Source organism: Pisolithus orientalis (assembly GCF_024613125.1).
Source record: "Pisolithus orientalis strain OTSU chromosome Unknown F5J12scaffold_1, whole genome shotgun sequence".
NCBI lineage: Eukaryota > Fungi > Basidiomycota > Agaricomycetes > Boletales > Pisolithaceae > Pisolithus > Pisolithus orientalis.
In genome coordinates this window covers 1,590,072-1,615,315 of record NW_026260782.1, presented here as the reverse complement: position 1 = coordinate 1,615,315, position 25,244 = coordinate 1,590,072, and the positions used below count along the sequence as shown (strand labels likewise).

At 51.0% G+C, this 25,244-nt stretch overlaps 13 protein-coding genes across 13 annotated transcripts; 7 read left to right on the top strand and 6 right to left on the bottom strand.

The window, feature by feature from the left end:
• Positions 1-2,181: 2,181 nt before the first annotated feature.
• F5J12DRAFT_26628 (polyadenylate-binding protein 2) lies at positions 2,182-3,248 on the top strand. The gene is made up of 6 exons (XM_051738654.1): positions 2,182-2,340; positions 2,403-2,582; positions 2,646-2,752; positions 2,825-2,912; positions 2,979-3,115; positions 3,189-3,248. Exons 1-6 carry the CDS (start codon positions 2,257-2,259, stop codon positions 3,208-3,210), a joined length of 618 nt encoding a protein of 205 aa, XP_051605889.1. The 5' UTR covers positions 2,182-2,256; the 3' UTR covers positions 3,211-3,248.
• Positions 3,249-3,439: 191 nt separating this feature from the next.
• On the bottom strand, positions 3,440-4,266 carry F5J12DRAFT_793425 (uncharacterized protein). Its single transcript, XM_051743977.1, has one exon. It carries the CDS (start codon positions 3,949-3,951, stop codon positions 3,700-3,702), a length of 252 nt encoding a protein of 83 aa, XP_051605888.1. The 5' UTR covers positions 3,952-4,266; the 3' UTR covers positions 3,440-3,699.
• Positions 4,267-4,894: 628 nt separating this feature from the next.
• On the top strand, positions 4,895-5,735 carry F5J12DRAFT_793422 (translation protein SH3-like domain-containing protein; the record flags this gene model as incomplete). The annotated part of the gene is made up of 3 exons (XM_051743976.1): positions 4,895-4,944; positions 4,983-5,032; positions 5,058-5,735. Coding segments are annotated over 3 exons (588 nt in total), but the record flags the coding sequence as incomplete, so codon positions are not given.
• Positions 5,736-5,763: 28 nt separating this feature from the next.
• On the top strand, positions 5,764-7,693 carry F5J12DRAFT_734066 (uncharacterized protein). Its single transcript, XM_051741982.1, has 8 exons — positions 5,764-6,049; positions 6,106-6,197; positions 6,251-6,338; positions 6,394-6,465; positions 6,524-6,614; positions 6,667-6,797; positions 6,845-6,900; positions 6,963-7,693. Exons 1-8 carry the CDS (start codon positions 5,864-5,866, stop codon positions 7,621-7,623), a joined length of 1,377 nt encoding a protein of 458 aa, XP_051605886.1. The 5' UTR covers positions 5,764-5,863; the 3' UTR covers positions 7,624-7,693.
• On the bottom strand, positions 7,694-10,460 carry F5J12DRAFT_793398 (tRNA synthetases class II-domain-containing protein). Its single transcript, XM_051743975.1, has 14 exons — positions 10,380-10,460; positions 10,237-10,330; positions 9,984-10,170; positions 9,817-9,915; positions 9,640-9,760; positions 9,133-9,584; positions 9,044-9,082; positions 8,840-8,986; positions 8,622-8,789; positions 8,513-8,573; positions 8,285-8,463; positions 8,121-8,231; positions 7,979-8,063; positions 7,694-7,910 (listed from the first exon to the last, which is right to left on the bottom strand). The coding sequence occupies exons 1-14, from the start codon at positions 10,423-10,425 to the stop codon at positions 7,747-7,749; spliced, it is 1,953 nt and encodes a 650-aa protein (XP_051605885.1). The 5' UTR covers positions 10,426-10,460; the 3' UTR covers positions 7,694-7,746.
• A 50-nt stretch (positions 10,461-10,510) lies between these two features.
• F5J12DRAFT_26261 (uncharacterized protein) lies at positions 10,511-11,866 on the top strand. The gene is made up of 2 exons (XM_051738648.1): positions 10,511-11,477; positions 11,547-11,866. The coding sequence occupies exons 1-2, from the start codon at positions 10,680-10,682 to the stop codon at positions 11,742-11,744; spliced, it is 996 nt and encodes a 331-aa protein (XP_051605884.1). The 5' UTR covers positions 10,511-10,679; the 3' UTR covers positions 11,745-11,866.
• F5J12DRAFT_26141 (uncharacterized protein) lies at positions 11,817-13,072 on the bottom strand. The gene is made up of 6 exons (XM_051738646.1): positions 12,973-13,072; positions 12,859-12,918; positions 12,721-12,802; positions 12,545-12,648; positions 12,302-12,484; positions 11,817-12,252 (listed from the first exon to the last, which is right to left on the bottom strand). The coding sequence occupies exons 2-6, from the start codon at positions 12,904-12,906 to the stop codon at positions 11,890-11,892; spliced, it is 780 nt and encodes a 259-aa protein (XP_051605883.1). The 5' UTR covers positions 12,907-12,918; positions 12,973-13,072; the 3' UTR covers positions 11,817-11,889.
• Positions 13,069-14,490, top strand: F5J12DRAFT_918052 (Ribokinase-like protein; the record flags this gene model as incomplete). Its single annotated transcript, XM_051749210.1, has 8 exons — positions 13,069-13,173; positions 13,227-13,270; positions 13,325-13,476; positions 13,582-13,730; positions 13,779-13,843; positions 13,895-14,130; positions 14,186-14,371; positions 14,399-14,490. 8 exons carry the CDS (start codon positions 13,069-13,071, stop codon positions 14,485-14,487), a joined length of 1,026 nt encoding a protein of 341 aa, XP_051605882.1.
• Positions 14,491-15,307, bottom strand: F5J12DRAFT_793369 (TATA binding protein-associated phosphoprotein). The gene is made up of 5 exons (XM_051743974.1): positions 15,183-15,307; positions 15,058-15,123; positions 14,907-15,001; positions 14,788-14,856; positions 14,491-14,734 (listed from the first exon to the last, which is right to left on the bottom strand). The coding sequence occupies exons 1-5, from the start codon at positions 15,268-15,270 to the stop codon at positions 14,585-14,587; spliced, it is 468 nt and encodes a 155-aa protein (XP_051605881.1). The 5' UTR covers positions 15,271-15,307; the 3' UTR covers positions 14,491-14,584.
• F5J12DRAFT_793366 (uncharacterized protein) lies at positions 15,308-15,963 on the top strand. The gene is made up of 5 exons (XM_051743973.1): positions 15,308-15,415; positions 15,465-15,590; positions 15,641-15,705; positions 15,767-15,788; positions 15,842-15,963. Exons 1-5 carry the CDS (start codon positions 15,407-15,409, stop codon positions 15,860-15,862), a joined length of 243 nt encoding a protein of 80 aa, XP_051605880.1. The 5' UTR covers positions 15,308-15,406; the 3' UTR covers positions 15,863-15,963.
• A 614-nt stretch (positions 15,964-16,577) lies between these two features.
• Positions 16,578-17,669, top strand: F5J12DRAFT_793361 (uncharacterized protein; the record flags this gene model as incomplete). The annotated part of the gene is made up of 2 exons (XM_051743972.1): positions 16,578-17,013; positions 17,075-17,669. Coding segments are annotated over 2 exons (869 nt in total), but the record flags the coding sequence as incomplete, so codon positions are not given.
• Positions 17,670-23,237, bottom strand: F5J12DRAFT_793358 (SSD1 protein). The gene is made up of 16 exons (XM_051743971.1): positions 23,050-23,237; positions 21,908-22,994; positions 21,417-21,849; positions 20,720-21,368; positions 20,327-20,660; positions 20,116-20,273; positions 19,902-20,065; positions 19,690-19,873; positions 19,369-19,642; positions 19,216-19,317; positions 18,874-19,168; positions 18,758-18,818; positions 18,503-18,701; positions 18,300-18,443; positions 18,077-18,268; positions 17,670-18,027 (listed from the first exon to the last, which is right to left on the bottom strand). Exons 2-16 carry the CDS (start codon positions 22,943-22,945, stop codon positions 17,947-17,949), a joined length of 4,308 nt encoding a protein of 1,435 aa, XP_051605878.1. The 5' UTR covers positions 22,946-22,994; positions 23,050-23,237; the 3' UTR covers positions 17,670-17,946.
• Positions 23,238-23,251: 14 nt separating this feature from the next.
• Positions 23,252-25,227, bottom strand: F5J12DRAFT_793351 (mitochondrial NAD-dependent isocitrate dehydrogenase subunit 2 precursor). The gene is made up of 14 exons (XM_051743970.1): positions 25,082-25,227; positions 24,958-25,020; positions 24,873-24,906; positions 24,767-24,819; positions 24,599-24,710; positions 24,533-24,550; positions 24,313-24,482; positions 24,129-24,262; positions 23,982-24,084; positions 23,797-23,928; positions 23,689-23,737; positions 23,578-23,632; positions 23,471-23,522; positions 23,252-23,412 (listed from the first exon to the last, which is right to left on the bottom strand). The coding sequence occupies exons 1-14, from the start codon at positions 25,136-25,138 to the stop codon at positions 23,311-23,313; spliced, it is 1,134 nt and encodes a 377-aa protein (XP_051605877.1). The 5' UTR covers positions 25,139-25,227; the 3' UTR covers positions 23,252-23,310.
• Between the last annotated feature and the right edge of the window lie 17 nt (positions 25,228-25,244).

Sequence of the window (25,244 nt, the reverse complement as noted above, 5' to 3'; positions counted from 1 at the left end):
TAATTATGAACGCCGATGACAGACTCACCTTGTGCGTTTCTCGTTTCTTCTCGATCACGATGCGTTGCTTTCCTTGCTAAAATTTCTTTCCCTCTCCACCTTTTTGTTTGGCAGCAGGTTTTTTTTCCAATTGTGTCTTCCGTTATATTTCGTCTCCCCGGCAACATATCGGATACGGTTAGGCACATGCTCTTGCGCCTTGTATTAAGGGACTAGTGCTGCGTACTATCCTTTTTCTCTTGGACACAAGCGTGTGGAGACAGTGGCTCAACCATGACTTATGACCACTCCGGACACCGCCCGTCGCCGAGCGCAAACAATGATCGTTACCTCGACTTCTCCCTTTCTGTCCAAAACTTGATTGTGACATGTCTAGCCACGGCTAAAATGCAATGGAAGAGAGGCTGGAAGAAATAAGCAATATATATGTCATCCCCCACTAGATTGTCCTTCCATCACAATGAATGTCATTGGTTCTGTCAGGTCTCGCCACTTGATCGCCAGGGCCCATCATTGATGGCTTGACAGGAATGGCTCCAGGCCGAGAGCAGACTGGGGACTGTAGTACACAGACGGCCTACTCTTACGATAAGAAATAGGTGCTGTCATAAGAATTCCACTTCCTTGGGACTAGGGTCAACACGAGTCATAAAAGATAGCGAATATATTGCCTGGTCAGTGGTTCCATCCTAGTTGCCCGCGTTTCACGCCCATTTTTGCTACCCCACGCGTGCGGTCATTTTCTATGCGCCTTATCGTCAACGTTATGCCCCTCCTAACGCCCTACATGTACCCAAAAACTGCTCTCCGTTCTTCTGGATGATCAAATGTAGCCTTTCAAGATCTGCACACCGCGATAAAATACACCACACATGGACAGCTCGAACCCTCCGTTCACCCTACCCCGACGTTTACGGTTAGAAGCAAATGTAAATGTAGGGAACTGGCGTGACCTCGCGGTACATGTCAGCCCTCAGATAGGTCTGGTATGATCTGGTAGAGCAAGCTGTAGGTAACCCATGGTACGTGAACTATTTCCAGCATGTCACCCCGATGCATTCCATGGCGCTGCCCAAAAGAGGTATCGCAATGCCGTTAGGTTGTTATGCACTGGAAGGAGAAGCATATTATTAGATGAATAGAAAAATAGTCCTGACACTCATAAATGAGAATCCAATACGGGAACCCATGCGATTGCGGAAGTCGCAATAGGTGGCCAATAGACCAAGCAGCGAGTTGAAGACTATGAGTTCTGGGCGCCCAGAAACGCTGGTTATAGAGGTCCTCGGAGTTAAAGATACCCTTCCAGACAGACCTCTGATAGAAACACTGAAAACACAGGGCGTCACCCTGCAAGCACATGTTTCGACCCAATTGACTGGGCCCGCCCTAGTTCCAGTCATGACTTGTGAGAGCTAATCGGCAGCGTCCGATAGTTTAACAGGACAAAAAAGAGAATGCCGGTTAGTGGTGGAAAGTACTTCGCGAGCTCGTCACAGAAGCCTTGCCAATCCTTTCCTGTGAGGCTGTAGTGGAATCCGGGTGGCAGCTTGAGACACCTCGTTTTTTGCGAGTTACTACGTGGCGCCCGTGCGTCACCGCTGTTCTGCGTCAAAGCCTCATTCTTGACATCTGCGGAGTAGGCAAACGTAGTGGCGCATCGCGAGACACCAATATTCCACAGGTAAGGGGGCTGAGCATTGTCACTGCAAGTTAATTCAAAAAGCCATGTGCCGCAGCCACGCTGCGAGACACGTTGGCGGAACGCGAGACAACGTGTTCCTCCGGCTCACCATACCTTCCAAATTCGATGGTGGGGTATTCAAGAACAATACCTAAAACATTCTGAATCTCGGTGAGGTGACATCGCGGCTAGCAGTAGAGGGCGAGAGTCGGAAGCGAAGGACCCAGAATTGGTTAGTACAGCGGCCATCTCGAGTGACTTCTATGAGTGGGACACAAGTAGTGGTCGTGGTTGGGATCAAGGTATATCAGTACCCCAATTATTCACAACTCGAGTAGAGACATAAAGGGTGTGACGTGTCAAACTGGTTTCAATTTCAGTTACCTCGTATGTTGGTTGGTTCGCCACATGCTGTAGTTTCTGGAAGACGAATGGAAGCATTACAATTGATCGTCGTTAGCTGTTGTCGCAGCTCGGCGACGAGCCCCCTAGAGAGTTTGTGTATACTTGTTTACACCACAAGCACGGTTCAAAACTTTTGTCTCTGCCACTGCTAACAGTACTCGCAAAACATGGCCGACGTTGGCGCTACGCAGGCACCGCTGAACGACAGTACGGACCCCACGTTCGATGATGCAGAGGAGGCAGAGTCCAAGGTTCTGCTTCAGTTGCCTACTGTGTCACTGGAACACTAAACAATTCAAACATGTGCGCTCAGGAAATCCAACTCATGAAACTGCGCGTGGAGGAAATGGAACGGGAGGCCAAGAAGCTGCGAGAACTGCAGGCCGCAGCGGAGTCGGTTAGCTCTGGGGCGGGTGGATCTGACCAGGGTGTTCCGATGGAAACCGAGGAAGATAGGGCCATTGCAGACAGTCGGAGTATCTTCGTGGGCAATGTGCGTTTTTGACAGGGCTCGTTTGATCTATTCTTTTGGGCCTTCTCTGAATATCATGATCAGGTGGACTATGGCGCAACGCCGGAAGAAATTCAGGGTCATTTCCAAGCATGTGGAACCATCAATCGAGTAACAATACTCTGCGACAAGTTTACTGGGCACCCCAAAGGGTACGGATAATCCCCTATTTCAGCATGTTCTTCTTTTTCTTGTTTTGACAAGAGTTCCATTCTATCCTGTAGGTACGCTTATGTTGAGTTCGCAGAACCCGATTTCATAGACGCTGCATTAGCAATGGATAACTCACTATTCCGTGGACGGCTAATAAAAGTGCGCTTTTCTGATGCTTCAGGGATTTGCCGTGCAGCCTCACCACGTTTTTTTTTCTCACTATAGGTTACAGCAAAGCGCACTAATGTCCCGGGTTTCAACCGGGGACGTGGCCGAGGAGTTCCCCGGGGTGGATACCGAGGTGGATACAGAGGGGGGCATAGAGGTGGCTATGGGTACAGCCCCTATCGTGCACGTGGCAGGTGAGTGTCAATATCGTGCTCAGGCAACATGTAAACGTGTGCTCATTTTCCGGGTTCGGAATAAATGCTACAGGGGGCGGGGACGCGGGTTTTGATGCAAAAGGTGGACGGCAACAAGCAATATGTCATATCCCGGGCCAAAGTACTGGCATTTCTGCAATTGCTGGCCGCTACATTGTTCCATGGCGAACTGCTATGTGTTTGATCGTGTCTCTGCCGTGTATCATGCAAAGTAGATTATAATGTTGTCTACCACTCGATATTTGGACTGCCACTCTCCGAGACCGGGCCGTCGGAACTTTTTTATGATGAGCTGACGGATACCACGTGACGCGCTTTGTCATTCACCGTCCAACTCCACGTCGGCGACGGTCAGGATAAAGGCCCGGCTACGGACTTGACGAGCTTGACGGGGTGGCACACGCTCACTGCGCTCCGACGTCGAGAGTGGACTGAAATTTTCTGGTGCGTTCTCGTGTTCCCGGCACCACTGACCGAAAACCCTGTAGTTGGCACACTCGGCATCACCCTCTACCGATCCTCGCGAAATGTTTCGAGGTGGGCAGTGGACGCGTGCCAGGATCTTACGATGAAAGATTCACACGGGGAGCATAGCAGAGCTCGCAGGAGATTTCGCAGCAGGCACCAAATCTCCGCCCACAGTCATAATGACGTTCGCCTGCACCGCACATGACGCCAGTGGGTCCTGCCTCGCCTTCAGGGGGGACAAACTCCACGTCATCTGTGTAAGGAAATGAGACCGGTGTCGTTAGAGCAAGGGCCAATTGGAGTACGCGAACGGCGTTTTGGTGCAGAGTCGATCCAAAATGGCCCATGTGATGGATATAGGAGAGGGTAGGCGAGAATCAAGCATGTCGCTCGACGACTCGGTGTGTTTAGTTATTGATACCATATTGGTCCATCAGTTCGACTTCTCCATAAATTTATGTGGGCCTGTGTGGTGCAGAAGGAGGATGGGAAGTCGGACTGCAGGTAAATCCGGCGAAAAAGGACCCTGTATTTGAGGTTTGTTCTTAAAAGTCTTCTGACAACACTCTCAAGTTCTTTCCCCCGACCCCTCTGGAGGTGAAACAAGTTCATTTACGCCTCAGATAACATAGAATACGACGTCCGCGGGGACCTGTGTGAAGGAAGAGTTTTTAACGCTTTGGACGCACCGATATGCAATTTATGTCGCAGATGCTAATTTGCCAAGCACGTTGCACCTAATCGAGATGCTTGGAAGAGAGCTACGATGCGATTTTTGCTCAGCGAGCGGTTTCGATACAGTCCCTAACTTCGGGCGAGGACATTTGCAACTTCGTCGCCTGACGCAGAGTGAGTTGCTTTGTGGTTCGGAGTGACTGAGTAGGTAGTGTTCGTACTCGCCTCCCTACCCTTGCTCGACCGCTTTGTGGTTGGCGCGAAGCTTCAGTCACGCTGATAGGCTCAGAAGGTGGTCACCTATCAAACGATGCCCCAAGAGCGTTCTACCCTTGGTGCTTGAGTGGGACTTGAAGGAATCAAATGGTCTACAAGACGGGAGGAACTCCAGCCACCTCGAGTTCTCGTTGGGTGGTTTGATAGCAACGCTTGCATAGTCCTTGAGCTGACTTTCATATTCATGTAATGCGCGCAATGTCTCCGTGCGAGGATGCTGGCCATACGAGTGGTGACCGTTGACCACTCCAGGCTTCGAGATTTAGCAGCAGAGACAGGGTTTTACGCTTGGCCAACACTTTGTCTGAATATGTTTCCTATCACTAAATGCTTGGAGGATGCGAGGGCCTCAGGGGAGTTGTGCACCAAATCCGGCTATTCCCAACTCAGTGCCTTTTGCTTAGTCATCGTCACGCTTTCCTTACAGACAATATTGCCAGGAGCCACTTGTCATGACTTCAAGGGTGTTCAAGCTAGGTGACGAGGCTGGCGTCATCGAAAGCCGGTCCACTCGAGTACCCTTTCTCGAAAAATGCCTTGCTCCCGGCCCCCCTTGCGGTGCCGTCAGACCGCGCCGATGCGCTACGGAAAGGAAGAGGCTTGATGTTCTTCCTTCAGCAGAACCTCCCGGAACCCAAAAAACGACAGTGGCTACAGACTCTCTTCTCCCGGCAGCATCCACAACGCCTTTTACCTGGTTCTGCGCTTACCGTTACACTGGAACACGCCCCTGGAATCTTCTCGGGTGTACTGATGTCGGTGCGGCGACGCGGACCTGACACGTCCTTTGTTCTGCGGAATGTGGTCCAACGGACGGGAGTGGAGATGCAATTTTTCGTCAACTCGCCTCATCTGAAGGATATTAGAGTCATCCAGCGAGCTGGTGGGGGGCCGGGCAAAGAGGGCAGGAGGCAGAGACGCGCGAAGCTGTTCTTCCTCCGAGATTCTCCCTCCAAAATGAGTGCGATCTCCGCAGGGCTTAAAGGCTAGCCATGTAAGTGGATCTTCGCTGGTGATATCTTCGTATTCAGCTTGGTCGACACAGACACCCTTTCAAAGCATGCCTGGGCGGCGGTTGGTTGCTGGACTGAGAGGCGTTGTGTACTACGTACGAGGATACTACAATGTTATTAGATCGGTCTTACGGTGGTAGTAGTAATGGGACGAGCCTCTGACTGACCATATTGGGACCGACGTCAACGTGACCACGCAGGCAGACACAGAGCGCTGCGTTCACCCTGTCTTTCTCGGCTTCTCCGCTGCCAAGTGCTTGCTTGCTTCGACACCAACTGGCCTCGTCGTCCTGGAATGCCTCGCAAGCCTCGTTCTTTGCGCAATCTGACGTTGTCACCAAAGCGCTCTTCACCTCCACGTTCCCCTTCACCCACGTTTACAGAAGTTACTCGTGCCTCCGACATGAATTTTGGCGCAGACGGCCCAGAAAAGATTATTACCCGCTCAAACCTCAAAACGAGCTTACAAGCTTATGATGAGGTGTGTCACCTAAGGCCTCACCCACGGGCCGTGCTGATGCATCGAGTTTTGTGCAGCTTATGACTTCCAGTGCGAATTATCGTGCTGCACTGCTGCACATGTCCAAAGTCACCGCAGCTTTTGCAGATGCTATCGAAAAGTGCGCAGGGTGCGTTTCCAACGTCCATTTCCGACGCACGTATTGCAAACAGTGCTTGCCAGTCTCAAGGGACCGTCTTACGAAGCCAGCACACGGCTTCAGGCTGCTTCAGGGTTGCACCACCTCGTTGGAAACCACTGGCATGTCCTGGTCCGCAGTATTTCCTCTGTGCGATTGTCCCCTCTCACGTACGACCCCCGTACAGGCAGAGACCCTCGACAAGAATTTCGAGAAGCCCCTCCGTCAGCATTTGGACACTTATCGGACCATAGTCCATGTACGTGCGTTCCCACAGTTAATGCCCTGGTTTCTGAACAGTTCGTTCCCACCTACAGGAACGCTCTGCATCGTATGAGAAAGCTCTTCGAGAAAAGAGCAATATTATCCGCCAGACTGAAATGAGCAATTTGAATAGGAAGCAACGTAGTAAGAACATTCTCTCACCAGTTAGACCCTCGGAACCAAGTATTCTTTTCAGACCTTCAAAGTTTCAGAGAAGCATTGACGGTCCTTCAACAGCAAGTCAATGAACTTGACGCCTTGAAATCACAGCACTACCAAGAAATTATGGAACACGAAGAAGAAGTCTGGGATGTAGTCCAAGCGAAGGTAAGATCAACGTTGCGGCTGTGCCCTCAGCTCTCCAACTCTATTAGGTGTGCGTTGCAGTGCGCTCTACGATGGACGTATTTGATCGGTTTACGGCAAAAGCGTATGTCTACTGCGCACCAATTGCACCGTCACAATTGACTCACCCCTCGAACCTTAACTTAGTTCCGATCCCGTTTTGGAGCATATGCTTCAGTCGGTCCCAGATCCCTTCGATTCGTATGGGCCTCCCCAAGCGGAGGACCAAATATTCACCATACTCCCTCCACTTGCTGTTATTGCCAACACGCCCTCGCCTTCGGCAACACCGCTAACGACTACTCCCCCTGGTGCGGAGGCTCAACCAAGCCACTCTAACAGTTCTTGGACCGCTCCAGGGACGTTCTTTCCAACTCCATCATCAGAGTGGGCAGACACTCCGCCCCCGTTCTCCGACTTTGCGCGTTCACCTTCACCTTCCTCCCTGAAGCGCCGACAATCACACCCCTCGACGGCAAAAGGTCAGTCACGCAAGGCAGACTCAAAGCTGCGTAGTGTCGTCGCTCTTGTCGACGAAACGGATATACGGCATCCGCCGGACGCGTCGGAGGTTGAAGGTGCAAGACCGCAATCCGATTCATGTAGAGAAGAACCACCGCCTGAGCACGATGTATGGGCCGTTTCGGGCACCAGTAATGCATCATATGACTCCGGATATTCTGCAAGTGGAGAGACAACGCCCCGTCGTTCAACGCTATCGATAACTTCTCTTGATACGTACACTGATGCAGAGAGAAGTCTGACTTCCGATGATCAACCTGATCATACCGTACAGCTCGTGACTTGAGCACCTTCGCAGCTTCTAGTTCGTTTGTTTTTATTCCTTCCTTCGATTGCTTTAGGCCAGCAAGGCAATGTAAAGTAACATTTACCCAATCTATTATCACTCAGGATCGTGCGACTGAATACACTACGTCCTACGGACAGGTTGGATACCATATTGACGAAGAATATCAGACACGACAACTGCCGGGCTTTTGAAAAGCGGGTCCGTGCCTGCACCGGTTTTGGGGAATGCGATAACGTCTCGAATAGATGGGGTCTTGCAGAGAATCGACATCAACCGATCAAATCCTGTCCCCCGCGGGGACACGTGGGAACATGTTATCAAGGTACTCCCTACTGCGCGCGACCATACATACCTATCGCAATTCCACCATGGGGCGGCGCACCACATCTGAGGGCATGTAAGAGGTGCTCGAAAGTGGCCTTCTCTGAATCTGTCAACTACCGGTCGACGTCTAAGAGGAATGCAGGTACAGAGTGTGCGGCAAGCCATCGTACCTGCAGCACCTGGGTGAAGATGTAATCTTGCATGGCAGCATCATGAACTCTGACAGATCCTCCTCCAATTTCGACGCCATTTAGTACCAGGTCATAATGTTGTCCACGAACCTAGCACAATGCGCTGGCATCAGGTACACAGGTGACATAAGACAAATGCAGACCTGGCTTATGCGCCCAGCGTACATAGCTTCAATGTCTTGCCACATGGGGGCTGTAAAAGGATGATGCGTGCTGCTCCACCTTCCATGTGCTAGGAAATTTTTATCGGGGTCCGCTCTGGTAAACAAGGGAAATTCGGTAACCCATAAGAAGTGTGGAGTAGCGGGAGGGATATAATCCCCTGCGACATTGTTACGTAGCGGCGTTAGATGTGCACCAAATGGACGCACCTAGCTTCTCCGCGATCTCGGCAAGTTGGATTCGAATACGACCCAGCGCCGTAGAGCCACCCTGCAACACACGTGAGTGATCGGGTGACACGAAATATGTGGAATGCACCTCTATTCTCGAACGGCGCTGTGATATCCGGATACAGTCACCTGGCCGCACTCCTAGTGCCTGGTTGATTGCTGCGTACTTCTCGGCCGCCAATGGTATTTCGAATGATACGACTCTGGAATTGTCTAGCCAGTTGACTTCATTCTCCGTGGTGATAGTAATGCGATCCTACCAGTTGGGATTAGGTTGGCGTTGCATGGAAGAACAGATGAACCTACTACGCCAAGCTCATTTAATTTGCTTTCGTTCGCTCTGAGGAATGCCTGGCAGTCAAGTCGGCGGATTACCAGGGCTTCCAATGTGACTCCTAGGCCTTCCAGCCGTCCGCGGTACTGATCCGGAAGTAATGAAGAGACATTGACGATCTGTATCCCCCAAAAAGGAAGGTGAAGAACGCGCGGAGAAGATGTACAAACACAAACCTTCAACGGGAATCGAGTGTCAGGTTTGTCTGATCCATACTAGGCACGAATTAGTCTACCGGATGATTGGCGAGCGACGAGCAACTGACGGATGACATGGCTTCCGCGTAAGTCATAACGTCGAACGAGCTTGGCAGGGTCACACCCTCGACTTGTTGCCATACGTTACGGATGAGAGACTCTACTACCGTGCGTACCTCGTGACCACCGATCTGCCAGTTGTCTATTTGGGACTCGGTTTTATGCCGGGGTGGTCCCCAAGAGACGTATGCCATTTCGAGATCGATTTGAGTGAACTCGGGTTGGCGATCCTTGCGACTGTCCTCGTCTCTGAAGCATTTGGCAATCTGGAAATACTTGTCAATGGCTCCAGAGCAAATGAGTAATTGCTTTGGTTGCTGTGGTGATTGGGGAAGGGAATAGAATAGAGGGTGCGTGTGTGCTTCACTGGTGGATCGGCCGACCCTACTAGGGACAAGAAATTCTCTAGCCCCTTCGGGGGACGATTTGAGCAGCAGTGGAGTCTCGACTTCCAGGAAGTCTGACCGATGGATGTTAGGGTTCCCGTTGTAGCATGACATGCGACATACACACACCCTCGTGATGCAGGGTGTCACGGATTATGCGAGAGACTATACTTCTCTTCTTGATGTTGTTGGTCAGGGTGGCCCTGCGTAGATCAAGATGGCGGAATTGGGCCCTCAACTCTTCGTTTACCTACAATTGTGTCTCCATCGGCGAAGGAAAAGGCGTGCGGTTGGATGATAACTAACCAAGCAGTGCTCATCCGACGGGACGAAGGGCAGATTACGATCCGCTGGATTCAAGAGGACGAAATTGGACACCTCGACCTCGACGTCCCCGGTACCATCCTTACGAGAACATGTCAGGGCCAAGTCTAGAACACACCACGCGAGGCTAGGGTGACGACAATACTGACATCTCGTCGCGAACTTTGAGGTCTCACGCGTACTTCACCCTCGATCAAAACGGTTGATTCGACGGGGATGTCTGACAGCGCGGCTAAATGGTCACCAGCACATGAGTCGCGTTTGCGACGCACGACGAGCTGGGTGACTCCATGTGAGTCCTTGATAGGAAAGAAGGACATTGCTTTGGAGACTTTGCTTGATATGGTAAAACGTGAGTGATTGAGTGATTTGGACAGCAGAACGAATGGGGCAGGGAAGTACCGTTCCGGGAGCAACCAGCCCGCGAGGACGACACGATCGCCCGCATGGTCAGCAGAGAGCTCGCCACAGGTGTGTGTGCGAGATGGATATGGTGCTGGCAAGACAAGGTTAGATTTGCGGGGAGAACGCATGAAGCCACCAACCAGAATGAGCGACGAGGCGCTTCACAGTGGAGAATGCTCGACGCATGGGTGAGAGGGAATGGCAATTACATAATATCCGGGATATATAATAATTAAATTATATTTTGTTTTGTCTCCATCACACTGGCTGGCCACGGATTTGCTCGGTGCTCGGTTGACCCTGGCCCACTTTGCTCTGTTTCCCTTCACACGCGGGCATCAATCCCGAAAAATAAAATAAAATAAAATAAAATATCAGGCCGTTGGGAAAGTATATAAGGACCCGTGTACCGTTCGCCCCTACACTAATACACAAGTGCCATGTCTCTCCAAGGCCTCCCTATCGAACTGGTGCACATCATCGCTCAGGACCTCGACATCCACACCCTCGCAGCTCTTGCCCAGACTTGCTCTTCCTTTTGTCTGGTGGCACAGTCCCTGCTCTATCGGCGCATCTCTGTTTCTGCGTGGTCTCGCAACCTATCCGTCGTGCCGCTCCTCGCCAAAAGACCCGACATCGCACGCCACGTCCGGTCATTCTATATTGCCGTAGACTCTCCCCCCACAGTCTTTTCTGCTTATTACGGCCTTCTAGCAAAGGCCATCCAAAATATGTCCGAGTTGACGTCCCTTAATCTTCTTGTGGATTCGGGCGTCAGCTGGGTTCTCAAGGAAGCATGTACCCACACATCGTACCCGTACCTAACGCATTTTACGTGCTCTTTCCCATTCGACGAAAACGTCATCCAATTCCTCGGAAAAACTCCCTCCCTCCTCGAACTGGAGGCAGATTCTATACCCTCTACCTTCGCACTCAATCCACTCGGCGCCTCTCTCCCCCCGACCACCATTCCACTTCTAGAACATTTTATTGGATCACCCAGGACAGCCCGAGCACTTGTCCCCGGCCGGCCAATAAAGAGTTTGCACCTCAATGGCAGTGCTCTGACAGAAGACGACATCGTGCTGCTGGCACGGGCGACCTCCCCCGTTGTGGTCTTGGGTGCAGCGATAAACTCCTCTCCCGTACCCTTTTTGGAGCATCTACACCGGTATCTACCGCATCTCGCTTACCTAAGAATCATGACTATGCAGACCATGCACGAACCCCCTGCTCCTGTGAGTATCTCGATCGCGACGTTTCAGGCCAGTGTTTCAAAATCAGTCCATCTAATTGTTTCAATTCAGGAATTCTACGAACAAGTCGCTGACGTACTCGCTTCATTTCCGGAGCTTAGTGCATTCGAACTCTCCGGCATGCATTGGGGTTCACAACAAAAACGTGGTGATGGCTCGAAAAGGGTGTGGCAATCATCGCCCCTGTCCACCATGACTCAACTAGATGATAATATATTACTCGAAACACATAATTTTTCTTTCTACTGATAATTTCCATGTAGACGTCCCTGTTGTATGTTTGTCCAAGGTCTCGTAACATCACCACGAAAAAGATTCCGACCCCCATCGAGATACCGTAAACCCTGTATTCCCCACTATAGACACCTCTAGTAATGTGATACTCAGCGCCCAGCTAATTCAATTCTTCTACGGCCCGATTGACGAATGATGCAGCATCGTAACACACCAAACTGCCCACGTCCAAGTCTTCCATAGTAAAAAACCGACCCCCTATGAACCGCGCGGCGACGCCAACGTACTTGTTGCCACTTTGCGCGACTTCAAACTTGCGGAATTGCCATCCCCTGACGAGCTCGCCGTCAATGGTGACAGCCTCCTCTGGTACGTTGTACTGTATTCGCCGGAAGTCGAACCCCAGACCCATCCCGAGCGCCTTGGTGTATGCTTCCTTCAACGTCCAGATCCAGTAAAACCGGCGCAATGCTTCCGACTGGGGGATGTCTGCTAACACCAGGCCATGTTCTAGTGGCGTCAACTACGTAAAGTCCCGTGAGTACCGGAGAATATAAGATGGATATCGTTACCTGGCCGGAGACACTGTCGACAAAATCGGCGAACGTCGAGTTGGGGGGAATTTTGAGCTGCATGACGTCGACGCCCACGGTGAAGGCGGGCGGACCGAGGTCGCCCGTTCCGAAGGCCATCGCTACCACGCCCTCATCATGGGTCACGTTAAACCCTAGGGGTGGGTCGATCCCTGGAGCGATCTGGAAGAAATCCCCGTGTTAATATCTCTCACACAAAAAAAAAAGTCAAGGGTAGCTTACACAGTATGGTTTTCCGGTGTCAGTGGTGGCGAAAGTCAATGTGTCCTTCGGGACGCCTCGCTTCCTGAGCAGCACTCGAGGTAAGAGATTACCGATGAGAGATCCTTGGGGACAGAGCAAGCGGAAGCAATATTTCAGATTTACGAGATGTTCATGGCGAAACACAGACAACGCACTACAGGCATCCTCGCGGCGATGAAATCTCTTGATCTTGGCTTGTGCTGTCTGATCGACGAGGGATAGAGCACTATGATAAAGCTGGATAGCCTGGCTCGGTGCCACCGTTGCATAGGAGATGAGTAGATCATACGTACAGCGTCTGGAAAGTTCGCCTTGTCGTATATGACGGCCCACACCTGCATCACAGTGGAAATCTAAAAAGTTGTCGGCGACGACCTCGACCGTTGTTGCGGATGGCAGTTACCCACCACTTGCCGCTCTGCCACAGATACATACCCAAGTCGTGGCCAATGTGGTGTCCCCCGAACAACACTTTTCGCACGTACACTACTACCCTCCACAACATGGCGGATGCCCCCGATTTCGTGACTCTTGGCATGTTCATTATCGACGAATTCTCATTTACCGACCAGAACGGAAAACCGACCGGGAAAACCTTGCCCTCACAGGCATGTACTGGCTCAAACGGACCCCGGGCTCCTACTTACGTCCTCGTATGTAGATCGGGGGCGGCGGCACATACGCCGCCATCGGGGCTCGGATATGGTCTGTAATCCCTCCACTCCAATCCGCGGCCCAGGCAAAGTCAACGCTTTACAGGCTACCTCCCCACAGAGTCGGCATGATTGTTGATCGGGGTAACGACTTCCCCCAGGATGTCCAAGATAAACTCTTATCTTATGGAGCCAACATATGGCATTTTCGCAACCGTGATGATCGTGGAACAACTCGTGCATTGAATTCATACCGAGGTGACTCCCGAGGGTCCGAGAGCTTCCCTTGATTTTAGTTTGTACCGCATCTCAACGCTATGCGTAAAATTCCCGCAGGTTCCAATACCTCAATCCTCGAATCAGGACTTACACCGCGGGATTTGCACGAGACCCGCTTTGCATGGCCCAGAGCGTTGCACTTCATTTGCTCGCCAACCCGTGCCCTTGAAATTATTTCTGAGGTTGAGCAGGTCGATAGGTGGGAACCAACCATGATATTTGAACCGATACCTGTTAGTGAAATCAACGTTTTCGCGCGCTGGGGATAAAGTGTCCATCAGTATAGATGCGTCCCGGAAGAATTACCCTCCCTCGTAAAGGTGTTGCCATTCATCTCGGTTCTAAGGTGAGCACGCCATCGCCGCCGAGGTGACCGCGATCCGAGGACCTCTCTCAGCCCGAATGCAGAGGAAGCCCTTTCATTACTTTCTATGCCAACTCCCGTCACAAAGGAGTCCGTGGAGACAGCGGCGGTTCGCTTCCTGAATATGGGAATGGGAAGTGCGGGGAAAGGATGCGTCATTATCCGCAGCGGTGCGCTGGGAGCTTATCTCGCGACCAAGGCCAGCGGAGGCCAGTGGGTCGATGCTTTCTGGACACCAAATGACAACGGAAAGGTCATCGATGTTACTGGTCAGTTTGCAAAGGACGTACTGAATTTGCATCTAAGGCGATTTTGCCAATTCAGGCGCAGGTAATAGCTTTTTGGGAGGACTTGCGGCTGGTTTGTTGCTCACTGGGGGTGATTTCTGCGAAGGTAAGTCGACTCACTTCTGGGGGATCTGTGTGGTTTCTCAACAGCGAGGCGTAGCCACACTCTACGCTGCCGTCTCGGCTTCGTTCGTGATCGAGCAGAGCGGCTTGCCAGTGTTAAGTGTACATTCGGAGACGGGACTCGAAGAATGGAATAATGATATACCTCAGAGAAGGGTGGATGCGTTGCGGCAGCGTCACCTTCAGCTCGACAAAATACGCAATAAAGATCATTAGAGACGCTGATGTATACAGTCCAGACAATACAATATATGTAGGTGGGAGAGAAATGCACGCAAGGATATTAAGCCAGGGTGGAAATAATGCTAGTGTCCTATGTCTGGGGTTGTGGCAGTTGCTGTTGCTGTTGCTGAGGTTGCGCAAATTTTGCACGGCTGAGAGCAAACAGTTCCTCCTGCTTTGCTTGCAATTCCTCGGGAGTTAGTCCGGAGTCTTTTATCTTATCAGCCTTCTTCTCCCTATCCTGTGACAGAACTGAGCGAGAAAAAATGGATAGACAGTGGGGAAAATGAGAACCTTTTGCTGCTGTTTGTGGTCTTTCAGGACGTCTTCGACCTCGGTCGTGAATGAGTCGAAACCAAGACGCTGGAATGGACTTCACAGGGTATTCTATGTCTGGACTGAACCGGACGTACCTTGAGCGCGCCAATGATATGCTCTGGTGCTATAGTTTTCTTTGACTCTTGCTCGCATATTTCGTTTGCTTCGGAGGATATCAGGTGAATAAACTCTGGAGCGGAGGGGTGAATCTCAAGCACAAGCGATCGAGCAGTGTGGTATGTTTACCTACACAGCACTCGATGACCAGATCTCGTGTCTCCTTTGCACATGTGACATCGCTTGGGAGTAGCTCTGGGGATGATGCATGTGAGTGGCGATGTATGCCATGCTGTATAGAGACAAGTGCATACCGTTGATCATCTTTGCGACTGTCGCCTTGGGCAGCGACAAATCGTCGTCGGACGATCCTGGGCCTATGTGACCTTCTCTATCAGACATTGTTGGTTCTACACGATGGTGGCCAGGCTGCGATGCTGGCCTTCGTCTGTGGGCGGTGATGTGACTCCCGTTTTGGTGGTGCCGGGCTCCATTTCGAAGTCCGCACGACCGTCGCCTCTCGTCGTCATCTGCCAGAATGTCGTCGGTGAGTGCATATATCCAGCTGATCGCTGGAGGGTCTGATCGTCGTGCAGGTCAACCCGGTCAATCCAAAGCCATTCATGCAGGAGCTGACGGGGAAACCGGTGTTTGTCAGACTAAAATGGGGACTCGAATACAAGGGTTTCCTCGTAAGCACGGATGGCTATATGAACCTCCAGGTGTGCATCGATCCTATGATGGTCTCTGCTTTCTGATTCGTCGCGCGCAGTTGGCGAATACAGAGGAATTCCAAGACGGCCAATCCACAGGGAGCCTTGGGGAGGTTTTCATACGGTGAGTGACATTTGCGTGTTATGAGCGTGCCCTGATCTTTTTTTTTTCTCTTTCTTTGTAGTTGTAACAATGTTCTCTATATAATAAGTATCGTTCTCTCGTTCTTCCCGCGTCTTACTGACACGGCTGTATGCACAGGGAAGCACCATCGGAGTGATTGTCGTGTATCGTAGTTGCATTACTGGCCTTCGCGTAGTCGTGTTGTTACATAATCAAGTGACCATTGTCGTCCATACAAGGAAACAACGCTTCCCGCTTTTATACTGTTACGCTCGTCCCTCCCACTTTCATTTCACCCATGCGTGTTCAGCGTTCACCGCCGTTGATCTCCCATCCCGTCGCTGCAGAGCTGGCTCCTCTGTCTTCGTCTTCTCTCGCTTCCCCGCCCACAACACCGCCGCGCGGTCACAAGCACTCTCTTTCAAAGCCAATGTCATGGTTGGGTCGCAGTGCGACCTCGACTTCGCTCCCCCACCCTCGTCACCAAGCACAGAAACCAGTTCGAATATCAGAGCCAAAATTTGACAATTCCTTGGAAATTTTCAACATCAAACGTGGGTCCCCGCTCGGAAGTGGCGCAATCGTGGTTCGCACGCCTCAGGAGGCTTTGTGTGGTTCTCAAGTCAGTCAGTTGTTTGGGTCTCTGGAGGAGGAGGAGAATGAGCAACAACGGACCATCGATTTGGTAGACGAGAACGAATCCAGGATTCTCCCGCCTCCCCCTGGCAGTCCGCCTCTCCCGCCGCTCCCAGCAGAGGAGGATTCTCCGCTACGAAGTGGTTCCGATCCGGCTTCAAACAGTACGCTCAGCCTGCCTCTACAGCAGCTACCTCTTCCCCGCCCGTCGCGTCCTCCCCCACCTATATCGGATGCCATGACTCCCAGGCGCCCATCACTGAAACATAACAGGGAGTCGGCGGATATCGTTCCTCCAGTTCCTTCCCTTCCGGAAAACATACCCCCCATTCCTCCCCAGCCTCCATTCGAAGCCGTTCTCTTGTCTGCCGTACCCGACGGTGCTGTTGACCCAGTAAAAATTATTGTCACGCTGGAAACCTGCATGACAACCTACCGAACCACCTTGCGAACCTTGACTTCACGACCGTCCCATCTTTCAAAGTATATCGTCTCCCTACTGTCACATGGGTCTGAGACCGCTTCCGTCTACTCGCATGTCAGCGAGGCGGCGTCCGCCATCCATCACGACAATGCCTTTAGTGCCGCATTCCACGACCATCTCACTTCCGTAGGGTGCTTGTCTCAGTCCTCTTCTAGCCTTCACATCTTCCTGGATCGTCCAAGTGCTCCGTAAGTTCCCTTTAAATTGGCTTTGTTCATACCTACCTTGTAACTAACAAATCTATTCCAGGTATTCACATATTCTCACATATCTCCGATCGTCACCCGAGAACCCTGAGACTCTCCCTCGAGCAGCTGCTCTTCTTGGTTCCGCATCTCGTGCGCGTCTGGAGGCCCTTCTGGAGCTACGCGACGAAGCCTCCTATTTGGGATTGGACGAGTTGTATAAGTTATGCACGCACGAGATAAACCAACGCCATTCCATTTTTGGTCACTCCTCCAATGCCAGCAGTTCCGCGATGTCCATCCGATCACTACATACCGTCATCGAGCAGAACCCGTCCGTCCAGGGCTCCCGCTTATCTCAGATGTCAAATGGCACCTCCAAGAGTGGTGCTCTATCAAGCGTCCCCCACCACTTAGCCCTCCGCGAGCGGAGCGCTAGTAGGACTCCCAGTGAGTCTGGTGGTGGTTCAAAGTTGCCGCCGCCTGGATGGATTTAGCACTAAGGTATATTCTGTATTACTTGTCTCTCACGAATTTCTGTAGCCTCCAGCTAGCTTCGTTCTGTCCATGTTATTTTGTCATGTATCTATCACTTATGTTTAGTATTAGTATAGGGTTCCTTCAATACGATTTGAGGATTTATCAACGTAGATTTGAGTATACTGTATTTTAAGGACCGATGTTGTGGACTCGCGAAGCGTTAAATCTTCCACCATGCGCTGTAACGGGACGAAAAAGCCTACGCAACAACCGAACGGACACACGTGCGACCACGAATATATATGTACGTGTACGAGTACAAAAACCCGGTGGATGGACAAGCAGTTGGAATGAAAGAAAGGGAAGGGGAAAGGAAGGCATGACTACCACATCAACATTTATCGTACAAGAGATCCATTCCGGTAGAAAAAAAAGAGGGGGGCGTAATTATTTCCATCACTTCTGCTCGGTGTATGGATTGACACTGTACACCTTGATTACAGGAGGACTTTTCGTCAAGTCAGCCGTCACGATCACCTACTAGGGTCAGCATCCTATGAGCGACAAACCCAAGAATGTTACTCACAGGGACCGTCATCAATTCTTGGATCTCTTGAATCCTGTGACCAGTGGCCGTTGTCTTCAAACCCTCGAAAACTGGTTGGACTTTACTCGCGGAAAGCAAGCGCTGCTTAGAAGTCTCGGTTTCCTTAACAAGCTCACTGTCTCTCCCCAGCACAATTTCGTCGTCTTCGGCATCGTCCTCATCAAAGAGCGCCTTTTCATCGTGCACTGAACGCTGACGCGACCTCCATCTTCGTGGCATGTGCCTCTGCATTCTGTTTCACCTTCTTCAGATGCTCATCATCACTGTTCTCTGCGAGCCAACTGATCACGTCCTTGCCAGACCAATAAATTTGAAGGGTATGAGAATGCTCATCGTAGACATGATTCTATACGTAATGTCGATTCAGGGTCCTTAGCTGAAAGAAAAATAAGCAATTTGACTCACGTCGATGGGCATTTGATCAACGTGGACTCTCTTCTCAATACCAAATTCAGGTACGTATACGTCAAACGCTGCATCGAGAACATTGACAACCTTGGCTTGACGGATGACTGGCCCATAGCGGTGAGTGAGATCAGAAATGAGGATGCACAAGTAGAGGTGAGTAGATTGCTCTTGTGCCAACCTCGCTGAGTCCCGCTTGCTATAAATGACGATCAGATATCTATAGTCAGCTGCACGCGGTCGGAAAGTACGAACATGTTGCACTGCTGAGCAATCTTCGCGACAGCGTCCCGGTCCATCGTAAATTTCGGATCAGCTGCGGTTACAATTAGTGAGTCCATGTTTTTTCCAGCAAATGCAGCACAACTCACGACCACCCTGGAGAACCGATTCGAGCTGGCGATGCACAAGAATATCGGCATAGCGACGAATTGGGGAGGTAAAGTGAGTGTAAAGAGGGACACTCAACGCGTAATGACCGTATTTCGCTATGTCCAGCATCCCCGCACAGAAGTATTTCGCGCGTTGGGTAAATTTAAAAGACAGCAACTCAAGGGTCATACGAGCGGCAGGGTTCGTTATCGCATTGAACGAGCGCATCAAAGCGCCAGAGGAAGAGGTTTCGACTTGGATGCCTAAACGCTTGGCACGTTCGCTAAAGGCATTCTGCAAGGCCTTCAGTACATGTCCACGCTCCATACAAAGTTACTCACTAGGCGCCTCTCGATTGGCGTATCGTGTCTGCGGAGGAGTGCTTGCTCGGGTAAGTGAACAGCAATACGTTGAGCAACGGCAAAGTTAGCAAGCAACATGAGCTACGACGAAATAAGTACTCCGAGCATCTTCAAGAAACTATAGCGCCATACCTCCTCAACGAGTTCCTTGGCTTCGTTACCCTCAGATTGTTCACAATCTACTGGCAGACTGTTGTCGTCCAACGTAAATTTAAGGCGATTGGAGTTGAGAAGTAAAGCACCGTCTTGCAAGCGTTTGGTACGCAGCTGCTGAGCCAAACCATGGAGAACTTTGAGGTCGTGCTCGATAGCAGAAGCGGAATGCTCGGGGGATACAACAATATCGCTTAATAGGTGCCCGTCGATCGCCTTCTGAGCCTCAGTGTAAGACAGCTTCGCCGCCGACCTGAAAAACTTGAGCAAGAATTCGACATAAATATAAGTACCACCTACTTGACTATGGTCTTCCCAAACCATTTGTTGAGCACTTTACCCTCCTTAGACATCGTGAAAATCGCAGAAAAAGCAAGTCGCTCTGCGCCAGGGGCAAGACTACAAACTTCTTCACCTAGGGTCGGGGGCAGCATTGGAACCGCTCGCTGGACGAGATAAACCGTCGTAGCCCTCTTCCGAGCATCTCGATCAAGTGCAGTATTGGGTTTGACGAAGTAGGAGAACGTCTGCAACATGAACACCGACATCATAGGTGCCGTCATCGTTGGCCTTGATTGAAAGGGCATCATCCATATCTTTGGCATCCGAAGGATCGATGGTGAAAATTCTTTCTTCGCGCAAGTCTCTGCGAACGTCATGTTCCCTCTCAGGGATGCTATCTCAAGTATAAGTGAATTTGTTTCCCTTCCACCTAGAGTTACGTACCTCCAAGGAGTTGGGGGCAAACACTTGAGAACACTGTCAGAAAACTCTTCCGTAGGGAAATTACAATCCTTGAGCAACGCGCTGGTCTCGACCTCGACGTCACCGATAGGTCCTAGTTCCTCCACCAGAGTACCGAAGGGATGGAGGGAAGAAATAGGCTAAAGAATGGTTAGCCGAAGAAGACATCAACCAAGAACATCTTAAAGCTCACGTGACGCTTGATACAAGCAACAAACAACCTGTTAGCGTACGCCTCCGAATTCTCCACGAAGTCTGCTGGAGCTTGCTCAGTGGGAATAGCAATCAAGGGCACTCGCTTGTCGGTGGGCTTGAACCAAACGATTTTGGGACGTTCGATAGGTCCCCGTTTGGGTTCTTCTCCACGGTCACCCTCACGCTCGCGGCGTTCAGCCTCCTGTTTCTCTTTCGTTGCAGCAGAAGACGGGCGAAGGAGACCAAGTGTTCCAGAGAATAACTGTCCGGGCATACGTTCAACGACAGCAACCACGTGGCCCGCATACTGCGGTTTCACTTCGTCTGTCACCCTACAACTGGTATATCAGTAAGCAATTGGAAAGTTGAAGGGAAAGCAGCAGTGACGAACTCTTCGTCCTCAAACAACATGAGACCTTGGCCCTCTACTTCGACGTCATCCTTCTTCTTGTCATCTTTGCGACCAACGTTGGTCTTGTCATAAGCAGAGTTTTCTTCCTTCTTGCGCTTCTTTTCCTCTTTTTCCTTCTTTGTCCCCCATACCTCATCAACGTCGAGCAACTCCACAGCAACAATGTCACCCTCTAGAGCTCGATTACGGTCTTTCGAACCGCATATATAGATATCAGCATCGAGCACTTCGGTGGCGACGTACGCGTCGGACCTGTTGCGCTTGTTAACTCGAAGGATTCCAACAACTAGCTTGCCGGCTGCGAGGAGCGGTGGAAGTGAAGCTTGCGGTAAGTAAGGAGCGAACAAAGATTTGCGCTGCGGCTGAGTAGATTGTTGCTGCAATTGGGTCTGAAATTGTTGTTGTTGTTGTTGTTGCTGTTGCAACAGGCTGACACCGCCCAAACCCATACCCATCAAATTAGCAGCCATCATATTCGGGAGCATATTTGGAAAAGCGAAAGATGGCATCTTGTGGTGATGACCACCGGCTGCGGCACGGAATTGCTGCAAACTCTGGAGCTGCGCCTGGGCTTGCGCCAACTCTGCAGCAAATCCACTGTTAGCTTGGATGCCACCCACACCACCATCTACATAAGGGTTTAGCTTGCGGCACAGTACGTGTGAAGCATACATACTGATGCGCCAGCTAGAATCAACTCGGGAGGTGGTACGAGAGTGACCTCCAAATCCGGGCGGAGGAGTAAAACCATCGTCGAAGCCATCCTGGCCGGAGTAAGGGAAGCTTACGGAACCGAGGTTACCATGGGCAGTGTTCGACTTATTGACCACGTTAACACTGTGTCTCCTACCGTGGCCGCGGGGCAGGCCACCAGGTTGGTTATCAAGTCCAAGTCCCAGACCACTCATACCGTTGAACTGTCCCATAGCAGCACTGAAAGGGGGGAGATTACTGGTGCCCCCAAGGCCCATCGGTGCAGTGCTCTGGACGCGTCTATGTCTGTTGCCCGCTAACCCTTGCAACGATAGAACCTGGTTTGAGGCAAGCTGCTGCTGATACAGTGCCTGTTGTTGCTGTTGGAGGGCTTCAATTTGATTCTGGATAGCGATCTATTTGACATAACGCGACAACGTGAAGACGGATACAAGAACATGAGGTATGACGCACCTGCTCTGCCATGATGCCTGTTATGTCATTTTCTGGCTTTCGGTGGGTTGGCTCATTATCCTGAGAGAAATTCTGCTGCTGCTGCTGAGGGAACTGGAACCCAGCATCTTCTTCGCTGATAGGCGGACCTAAAGGAACGTTGGAGCTAGTCCTTCTACGAGTACCAAACATGAAATTGGGGGCAAGCTGGGGACGGCCGGTAGGGCCAAGGGCATCTTGTTCCTGTTGTTGAGCAGCCAAGGCAGCAAAACGCGGGGCCACGAAATTCTGTGACTGGGTTCGAGGATGATACCCAGAATTGGGAAAGAACCCTTCGGAGATCTCTCCTTCCTCGAAAGCACCGGTGCCATCTTCCGCGTCTTCCATCATAGCACCGAGGTGAGGTGAAAACGAATTATAACTTCCTGAAAGAGCGGAGTTGCCAAGAGACGCAGCCTTACGATGGCGGGCTGCTTCTGCAAGATTAGAGCTAGTAAACATGGAAGCGTTGGACTGCAAAGGAGACTGATTGGAAGTTTGTTGTTGTTGAGGAGCATGGATAGAAGCAGCAAGAGTATTAGTTGGGGAAGGTTGACCCGAGGGAGAGGTGGTCTTCAGGTCTGCAATGACGCGTTGGAGTGAGGACAGAGCATCACTGGATTCCGTAGCTGAAACAGGCACAGGCGACGGCGACGGTAAAACACGGTCCTTGGACTGGCTAACCCGATTAGGTTGCGCAGTAGACGCCTGTGCTTTGCGATGATTTCCGGTACGCTGGCCGCCGCTGGGCTGATTCTTGCTCCGAGAATCGTTCCTCTTCACCTCTTGGGGTTTCTTACTAGACTCAGAACCCGATTCGGTGCCGCCGGTAGTTGAGGCATTGGCAGGTTTCTTGTTACCTGCCCTGGAGGAAGGTCTGGAAGCGCCTTGTGGATTTCCGGCAGCAGAAGGCCTTGCGTTGGAAAATGTTCTCCTTGGACCCTTCGCTGTGCCAGAGGCAGGGTTTGGCTTCTTAGTTTCATCTTTCGTAGCTTGAGATTGCGTAGACTCGTCTGTCATTTCGTTCGTACAGTATTAGTATGTCAGAAGAAAACAAGTTGGGGTTTTTCTGTTCTGATGAGTAAGAAAGCGCTGCGACTGTCGAGACGACCAGTCAGTCCCACCTTGAGTTTTGAATGAATATCAAGGTAGGATTTGCCCTGCAGGGCGAGTGGGGGATTAATGGAGGTGGTTGCCGTGCACGGGCGTGGGGGTTTTTACTGATGGTTTGGTCGTCGCAGACAAGGCTTAAACGTTTGGGCACCAGTCATATTAGCGGCATAAACATTCCCACGGTGGTCCACACTTCGGGTGCCTTGGCGAATGCAAGTAATGATGTGCTTTGCATTATTACTTATGTACTAACACAGGGGCAACGTTGCTGTTCACGTAGTACGGCCTAGCCTGTTAATAATTGCCGTCGTATACTCCTTCGTCGTCGCCTTACCCCCAAGGTCACCGGTAATAGATTTGCCTTCGGCGATGGTCTTAAAAGACAAGTCATGTGAAAACGAGTTCCTTCGGATCAATCATGGAACCACTTACGTCCAGAGTAGCCTTCTCAATCTTAGCTGCATGCTCATTCAGGTGCATGTGCCTTACATCCACATCGGATTAAGCGGTAAACCCTCTCGCCAATAACGCCAACGTACCTTAGCATCATAAGAGAAGACAACAGCAAGGCTGTCGGATTGGCTAATCCCTTGCCTGTGAAAATAACAGTCCTTCAGCCGTCGTCCACACCTCAAGATTGCGTAACATGCCTGCAATGTCCGGGGCAGAGCCATGAACTGCCTCAAAGATAGAAGCGTCCTGCCATACGTTAAGTGGAAAAGGAAAGAAAAACGTTTTAAGAAAATTTCATGACCCACTCGTCCGATGTTCCCCGAAGGAGTAAGGCCAAGCCCACCGATCAAACCGGCGCACATGTCCGACAAAATATCACCGTAAAGGTTGGGCATGACCATGACACGGTTGGAGAATGGTAGAGGATTTTGTACAACCTACACGGACTGTCAATATAGTAACCTCTTTCACCAGCATATAAGACTTGTACCTGGAGGCATACTCGGTCTAGCAGGTCTTCGTCATAGGCAACATCAGGGAATTCTTTCGACACCTGCCGGCATGCCGACAAGAACATCCCATCAGACATTTTCCTGTTGTCATTAGCAAGGAGGAGATCATCGCTGGTTGCACGCACATAATATTCGCTTTGTGAACAGCAGTAACTCGCTTTCTTCCACTAGCTTGCGCGTAGTGGAAAGCGTAACGAGCGACGCGCTCAGAAGCATCCCAAGTGATGAGCTTAATAGACTGGACCACCCCATCGACGATCTATATTTTGTACATAAGCATAACAACAGTGAGGGGCGAAGAGTCATCACCTCGTGTTCGATACCCGAATACTCTCCCTCCGTGTTTTCACGGATGAGAACAGTGTTAACGTCGTCGTACGGAGTCTTGTACCCTTTAATAGAAGCACAAGGCCGGACGTTTGCAAATAGGTTGAAGGTTCTACGCAGGGTCAGATTCAGGGAAACATGGCCCTTGCCAACTTATTCTCGCTCAGTGCAAGCAAGAGAAGAAGTGAGGGCAGAGACATACTCGGTGTAGCCAGGGGACCTATCCGCAGCCTGAGTACTGGAACTCCGGAGATGGGAAAAAGCTAACCTTTCAATGCAACAGTATTTCTCTTGATTGAGCTGATAGCAGCGTCCGGGATAACCGTCTTGCCGCCTTTAAGGACAGGCGTGACACTGACTTCTTCCCATTCTATGGGTACCTGTACAGGTTCGTAAGTAGAATGCACAGAACCAGAAGCCAACGACAGAAACAAACATCTGCTGCTGCATATATGTCTTTCACGGATTCGCTGATCTCCGGACCAATGCCTGAAGTCCAGCATTAACACTTGGGACAAGAGCCTTTTAGAAACAGTTCTTACCGTCTCCTGGGATCAGTGTCACCTTGTATTTTCCCTTGGACCCACGTCAACTGCGAAGACACTGTCACGACGAGGCGATTCTCACATTGCTTTCTCTATTCCCTGTAAACGCTGCAGTTGGCGAGGCGGACGCGTACCCTCTGGACGGCTGTATTCCAACAACGTAAGTGTGACGGATCTTTGCATGACGAAAGTGAAAGCGACCGCACTCGAGGAAATCCGATCGCGCTCTGCGCAGACCTGGCGAACCACCTATTGGCCAACATTTTTCAACAGATGGAAGCACACCCGGTACAAAAAAAAAGCAGGCAGGGTTGTTGACTTCCGGGTATAAACGGGACGTCACTTTCTCAAGCCAAACCCGACGACCAA

Coding starts and splice junctions, on each gene's coding strand:
- F5J12DRAFT_26628 (XM_051738654.1), top strand. CDS start 2,257: ATGGCCGACGTTGGCGCTACGCAGGCACCGCTGAACGACAGTACGGAC. Junction 2,341..2,402: donor CAGAGGAGGCAGAGTCCAAG/GTTCTGCTTCAG, acceptor ATGTGCGCTCAG/GAAATCCAACTCATGAAACT. Junction 2,753..2,824: donor TTTACTGGGCACCCCAAAGG/GTACGGATAATC, acceptor TCTATCCTGTAG/GTACGCTTATGTTGAGTTCG.
- F5J12DRAFT_793425 (XM_051743977.1), bottom strand. CDS start 3,951: ATGGGCCATTTTGGATCGACTCTGCACCAAAACGCCGTTCGCGTACTC.
- F5J12DRAFT_734066 (XM_051741982.1), top strand. CDS start 5,864: ATGCCTCGCAAGCCTCGTTCTTTGCGCAATCTGACGTTGTCACCAAAG. Junction 6,050..6,105: donor GCTTACAAGCTTATGATGAG/GTGTGTCACCTA, acceptor AGTTTTGTGCAG/CTTATGACTTCCAGTGCGAA. Junction 6,466..6,523: donor CTTATCGGACCATAGTCCAT/GTACGTGCGTTC, acceptor TCCCACCTACAG/GAACGCTCTGCATCGTATGA.
- F5J12DRAFT_793398 (XM_051743975.1), bottom strand. CDS start 10,425: ATGCGTCGAGCATTCTCCACTGTGAAGCGCCTCGTCGCTCATTCTG. Junction 10,171..10,236: donor GGCTGGTTGCTCCCGGAACG/GTACTTCCCTGC, acceptor TACCATATCAAG/CAAAGTCTCCAAAGCAATGT. Junction 8,987..9,043: donor ACACTCGATTCCCGTTGAAG/GTTTGTGTTTGT, acceptor TGGGGGATACAG/ATCGTCAATGTCTCTTCATT.
- F5J12DRAFT_26261 (XM_051738648.1), top strand. CDS start 10,680: ATGTCTCTCCAAGGCCTCCCTATCGAACTGGTGCACATCATCGCTCAG. Junction 11,478..11,546: donor TGCACGAACCCCCTGCTCCT/GTGAGTATCTCG, acceptor GTTTCAATTCAG/GAATTCTACGAACAAGTCGC.
- F5J12DRAFT_26141 (XM_051738646.1), bottom strand. CDS start 12,906: ATGCAGGTGTGGGCCGTCATATACGACAAGGCGAACTTTCCAGACGCT. Junction 12,803..12,858: donor AGGCGAACTTTCCAGACGCT/GTACGTATGATC, acceptor CAGGCTATCCAG/CTTTATCATAGTGCTCTATC. Junction 12,485..12,544: donor ACACCGGAAAACCATACTGT/GTAAGCTACCCT, acceptor GATTTCTTCCAG/ATCGCTCCAGGGATCGACCC.
- F5J12DRAFT_793369 (XM_051743974.1), bottom strand. CDS start 15,270: ATGTCTGATAGAGAAGGTCACATAGGCCCAGGATCGTCCGACGACGAT. Junction 15,124..15,182: donor AGTCGCAAAGATGATCAACG/GTATGCACTTGT, acceptor CATCATCCCCAG/AGCTACTCCCAAGCGATGTC. Junction 14,857..14,906: donor ATATCATTGGCGCGCTCAAG/GTACGTCCGGTT, acceptor AGTCCATTCCAG/CGTCTTGGTTTCGACTCATT.
- F5J12DRAFT_793366 (XM_051743973.1), top strand. Junction 15,591..15,640: donor ATGGCTATATGAACCTCCAG/GTGTGCATCGAT, acceptor CGTCGCGCGCAG/TTGGCGAATACAGAGGAATT. Junction 15,789..15,841: donor GTAACAATGTTCTCTATATA/ATAAGTATCGTT, acceptor GGCTGTATGCAC/AGGGAAGCACCATCGGAGTG.
- F5J12DRAFT_793358 (XM_051743971.1), bottom strand. CDS start 22,945: ATGACAGACGAGTCTACGCAATCTCAAGCTACGAAAGATGAAACTAAG. Junction 18,702..18,757: donor ATTGCTCAGCAGTGCAACAT/GTTCGTACTTTC, acceptor CGTCATTTATAG/CAAGCGGGACTCAGCGAGGT. Junction 18,269..18,299: donor CACATGCCACGAAGATGGAG/GTCGCGTCAGCG, acceptor CACGATGAAAAG/GCGCTCTTTGATGAGGACGA.
- F5J12DRAFT_793351 (XM_051743970.1), bottom strand. CDS start 25,138: ATGTTGGCCAATAGGTGGTTCGCCAGGTCTGCGCAGAGCGCGATCGGA. Junction 24,820..24,872: donor GACACTGATCCCAGGAGACG/GTAAGAACTGTT, acceptor GCTGGACTTCAG/GCATTGGTCCGGAGATCAGC. Junction 23,633..23,688: donor CTCTGCCCCGGACATTGCAG/GCATGTTACGCA, acceptor TTATTTTCACAG/GCAAGGGATTAGCCAATCCG.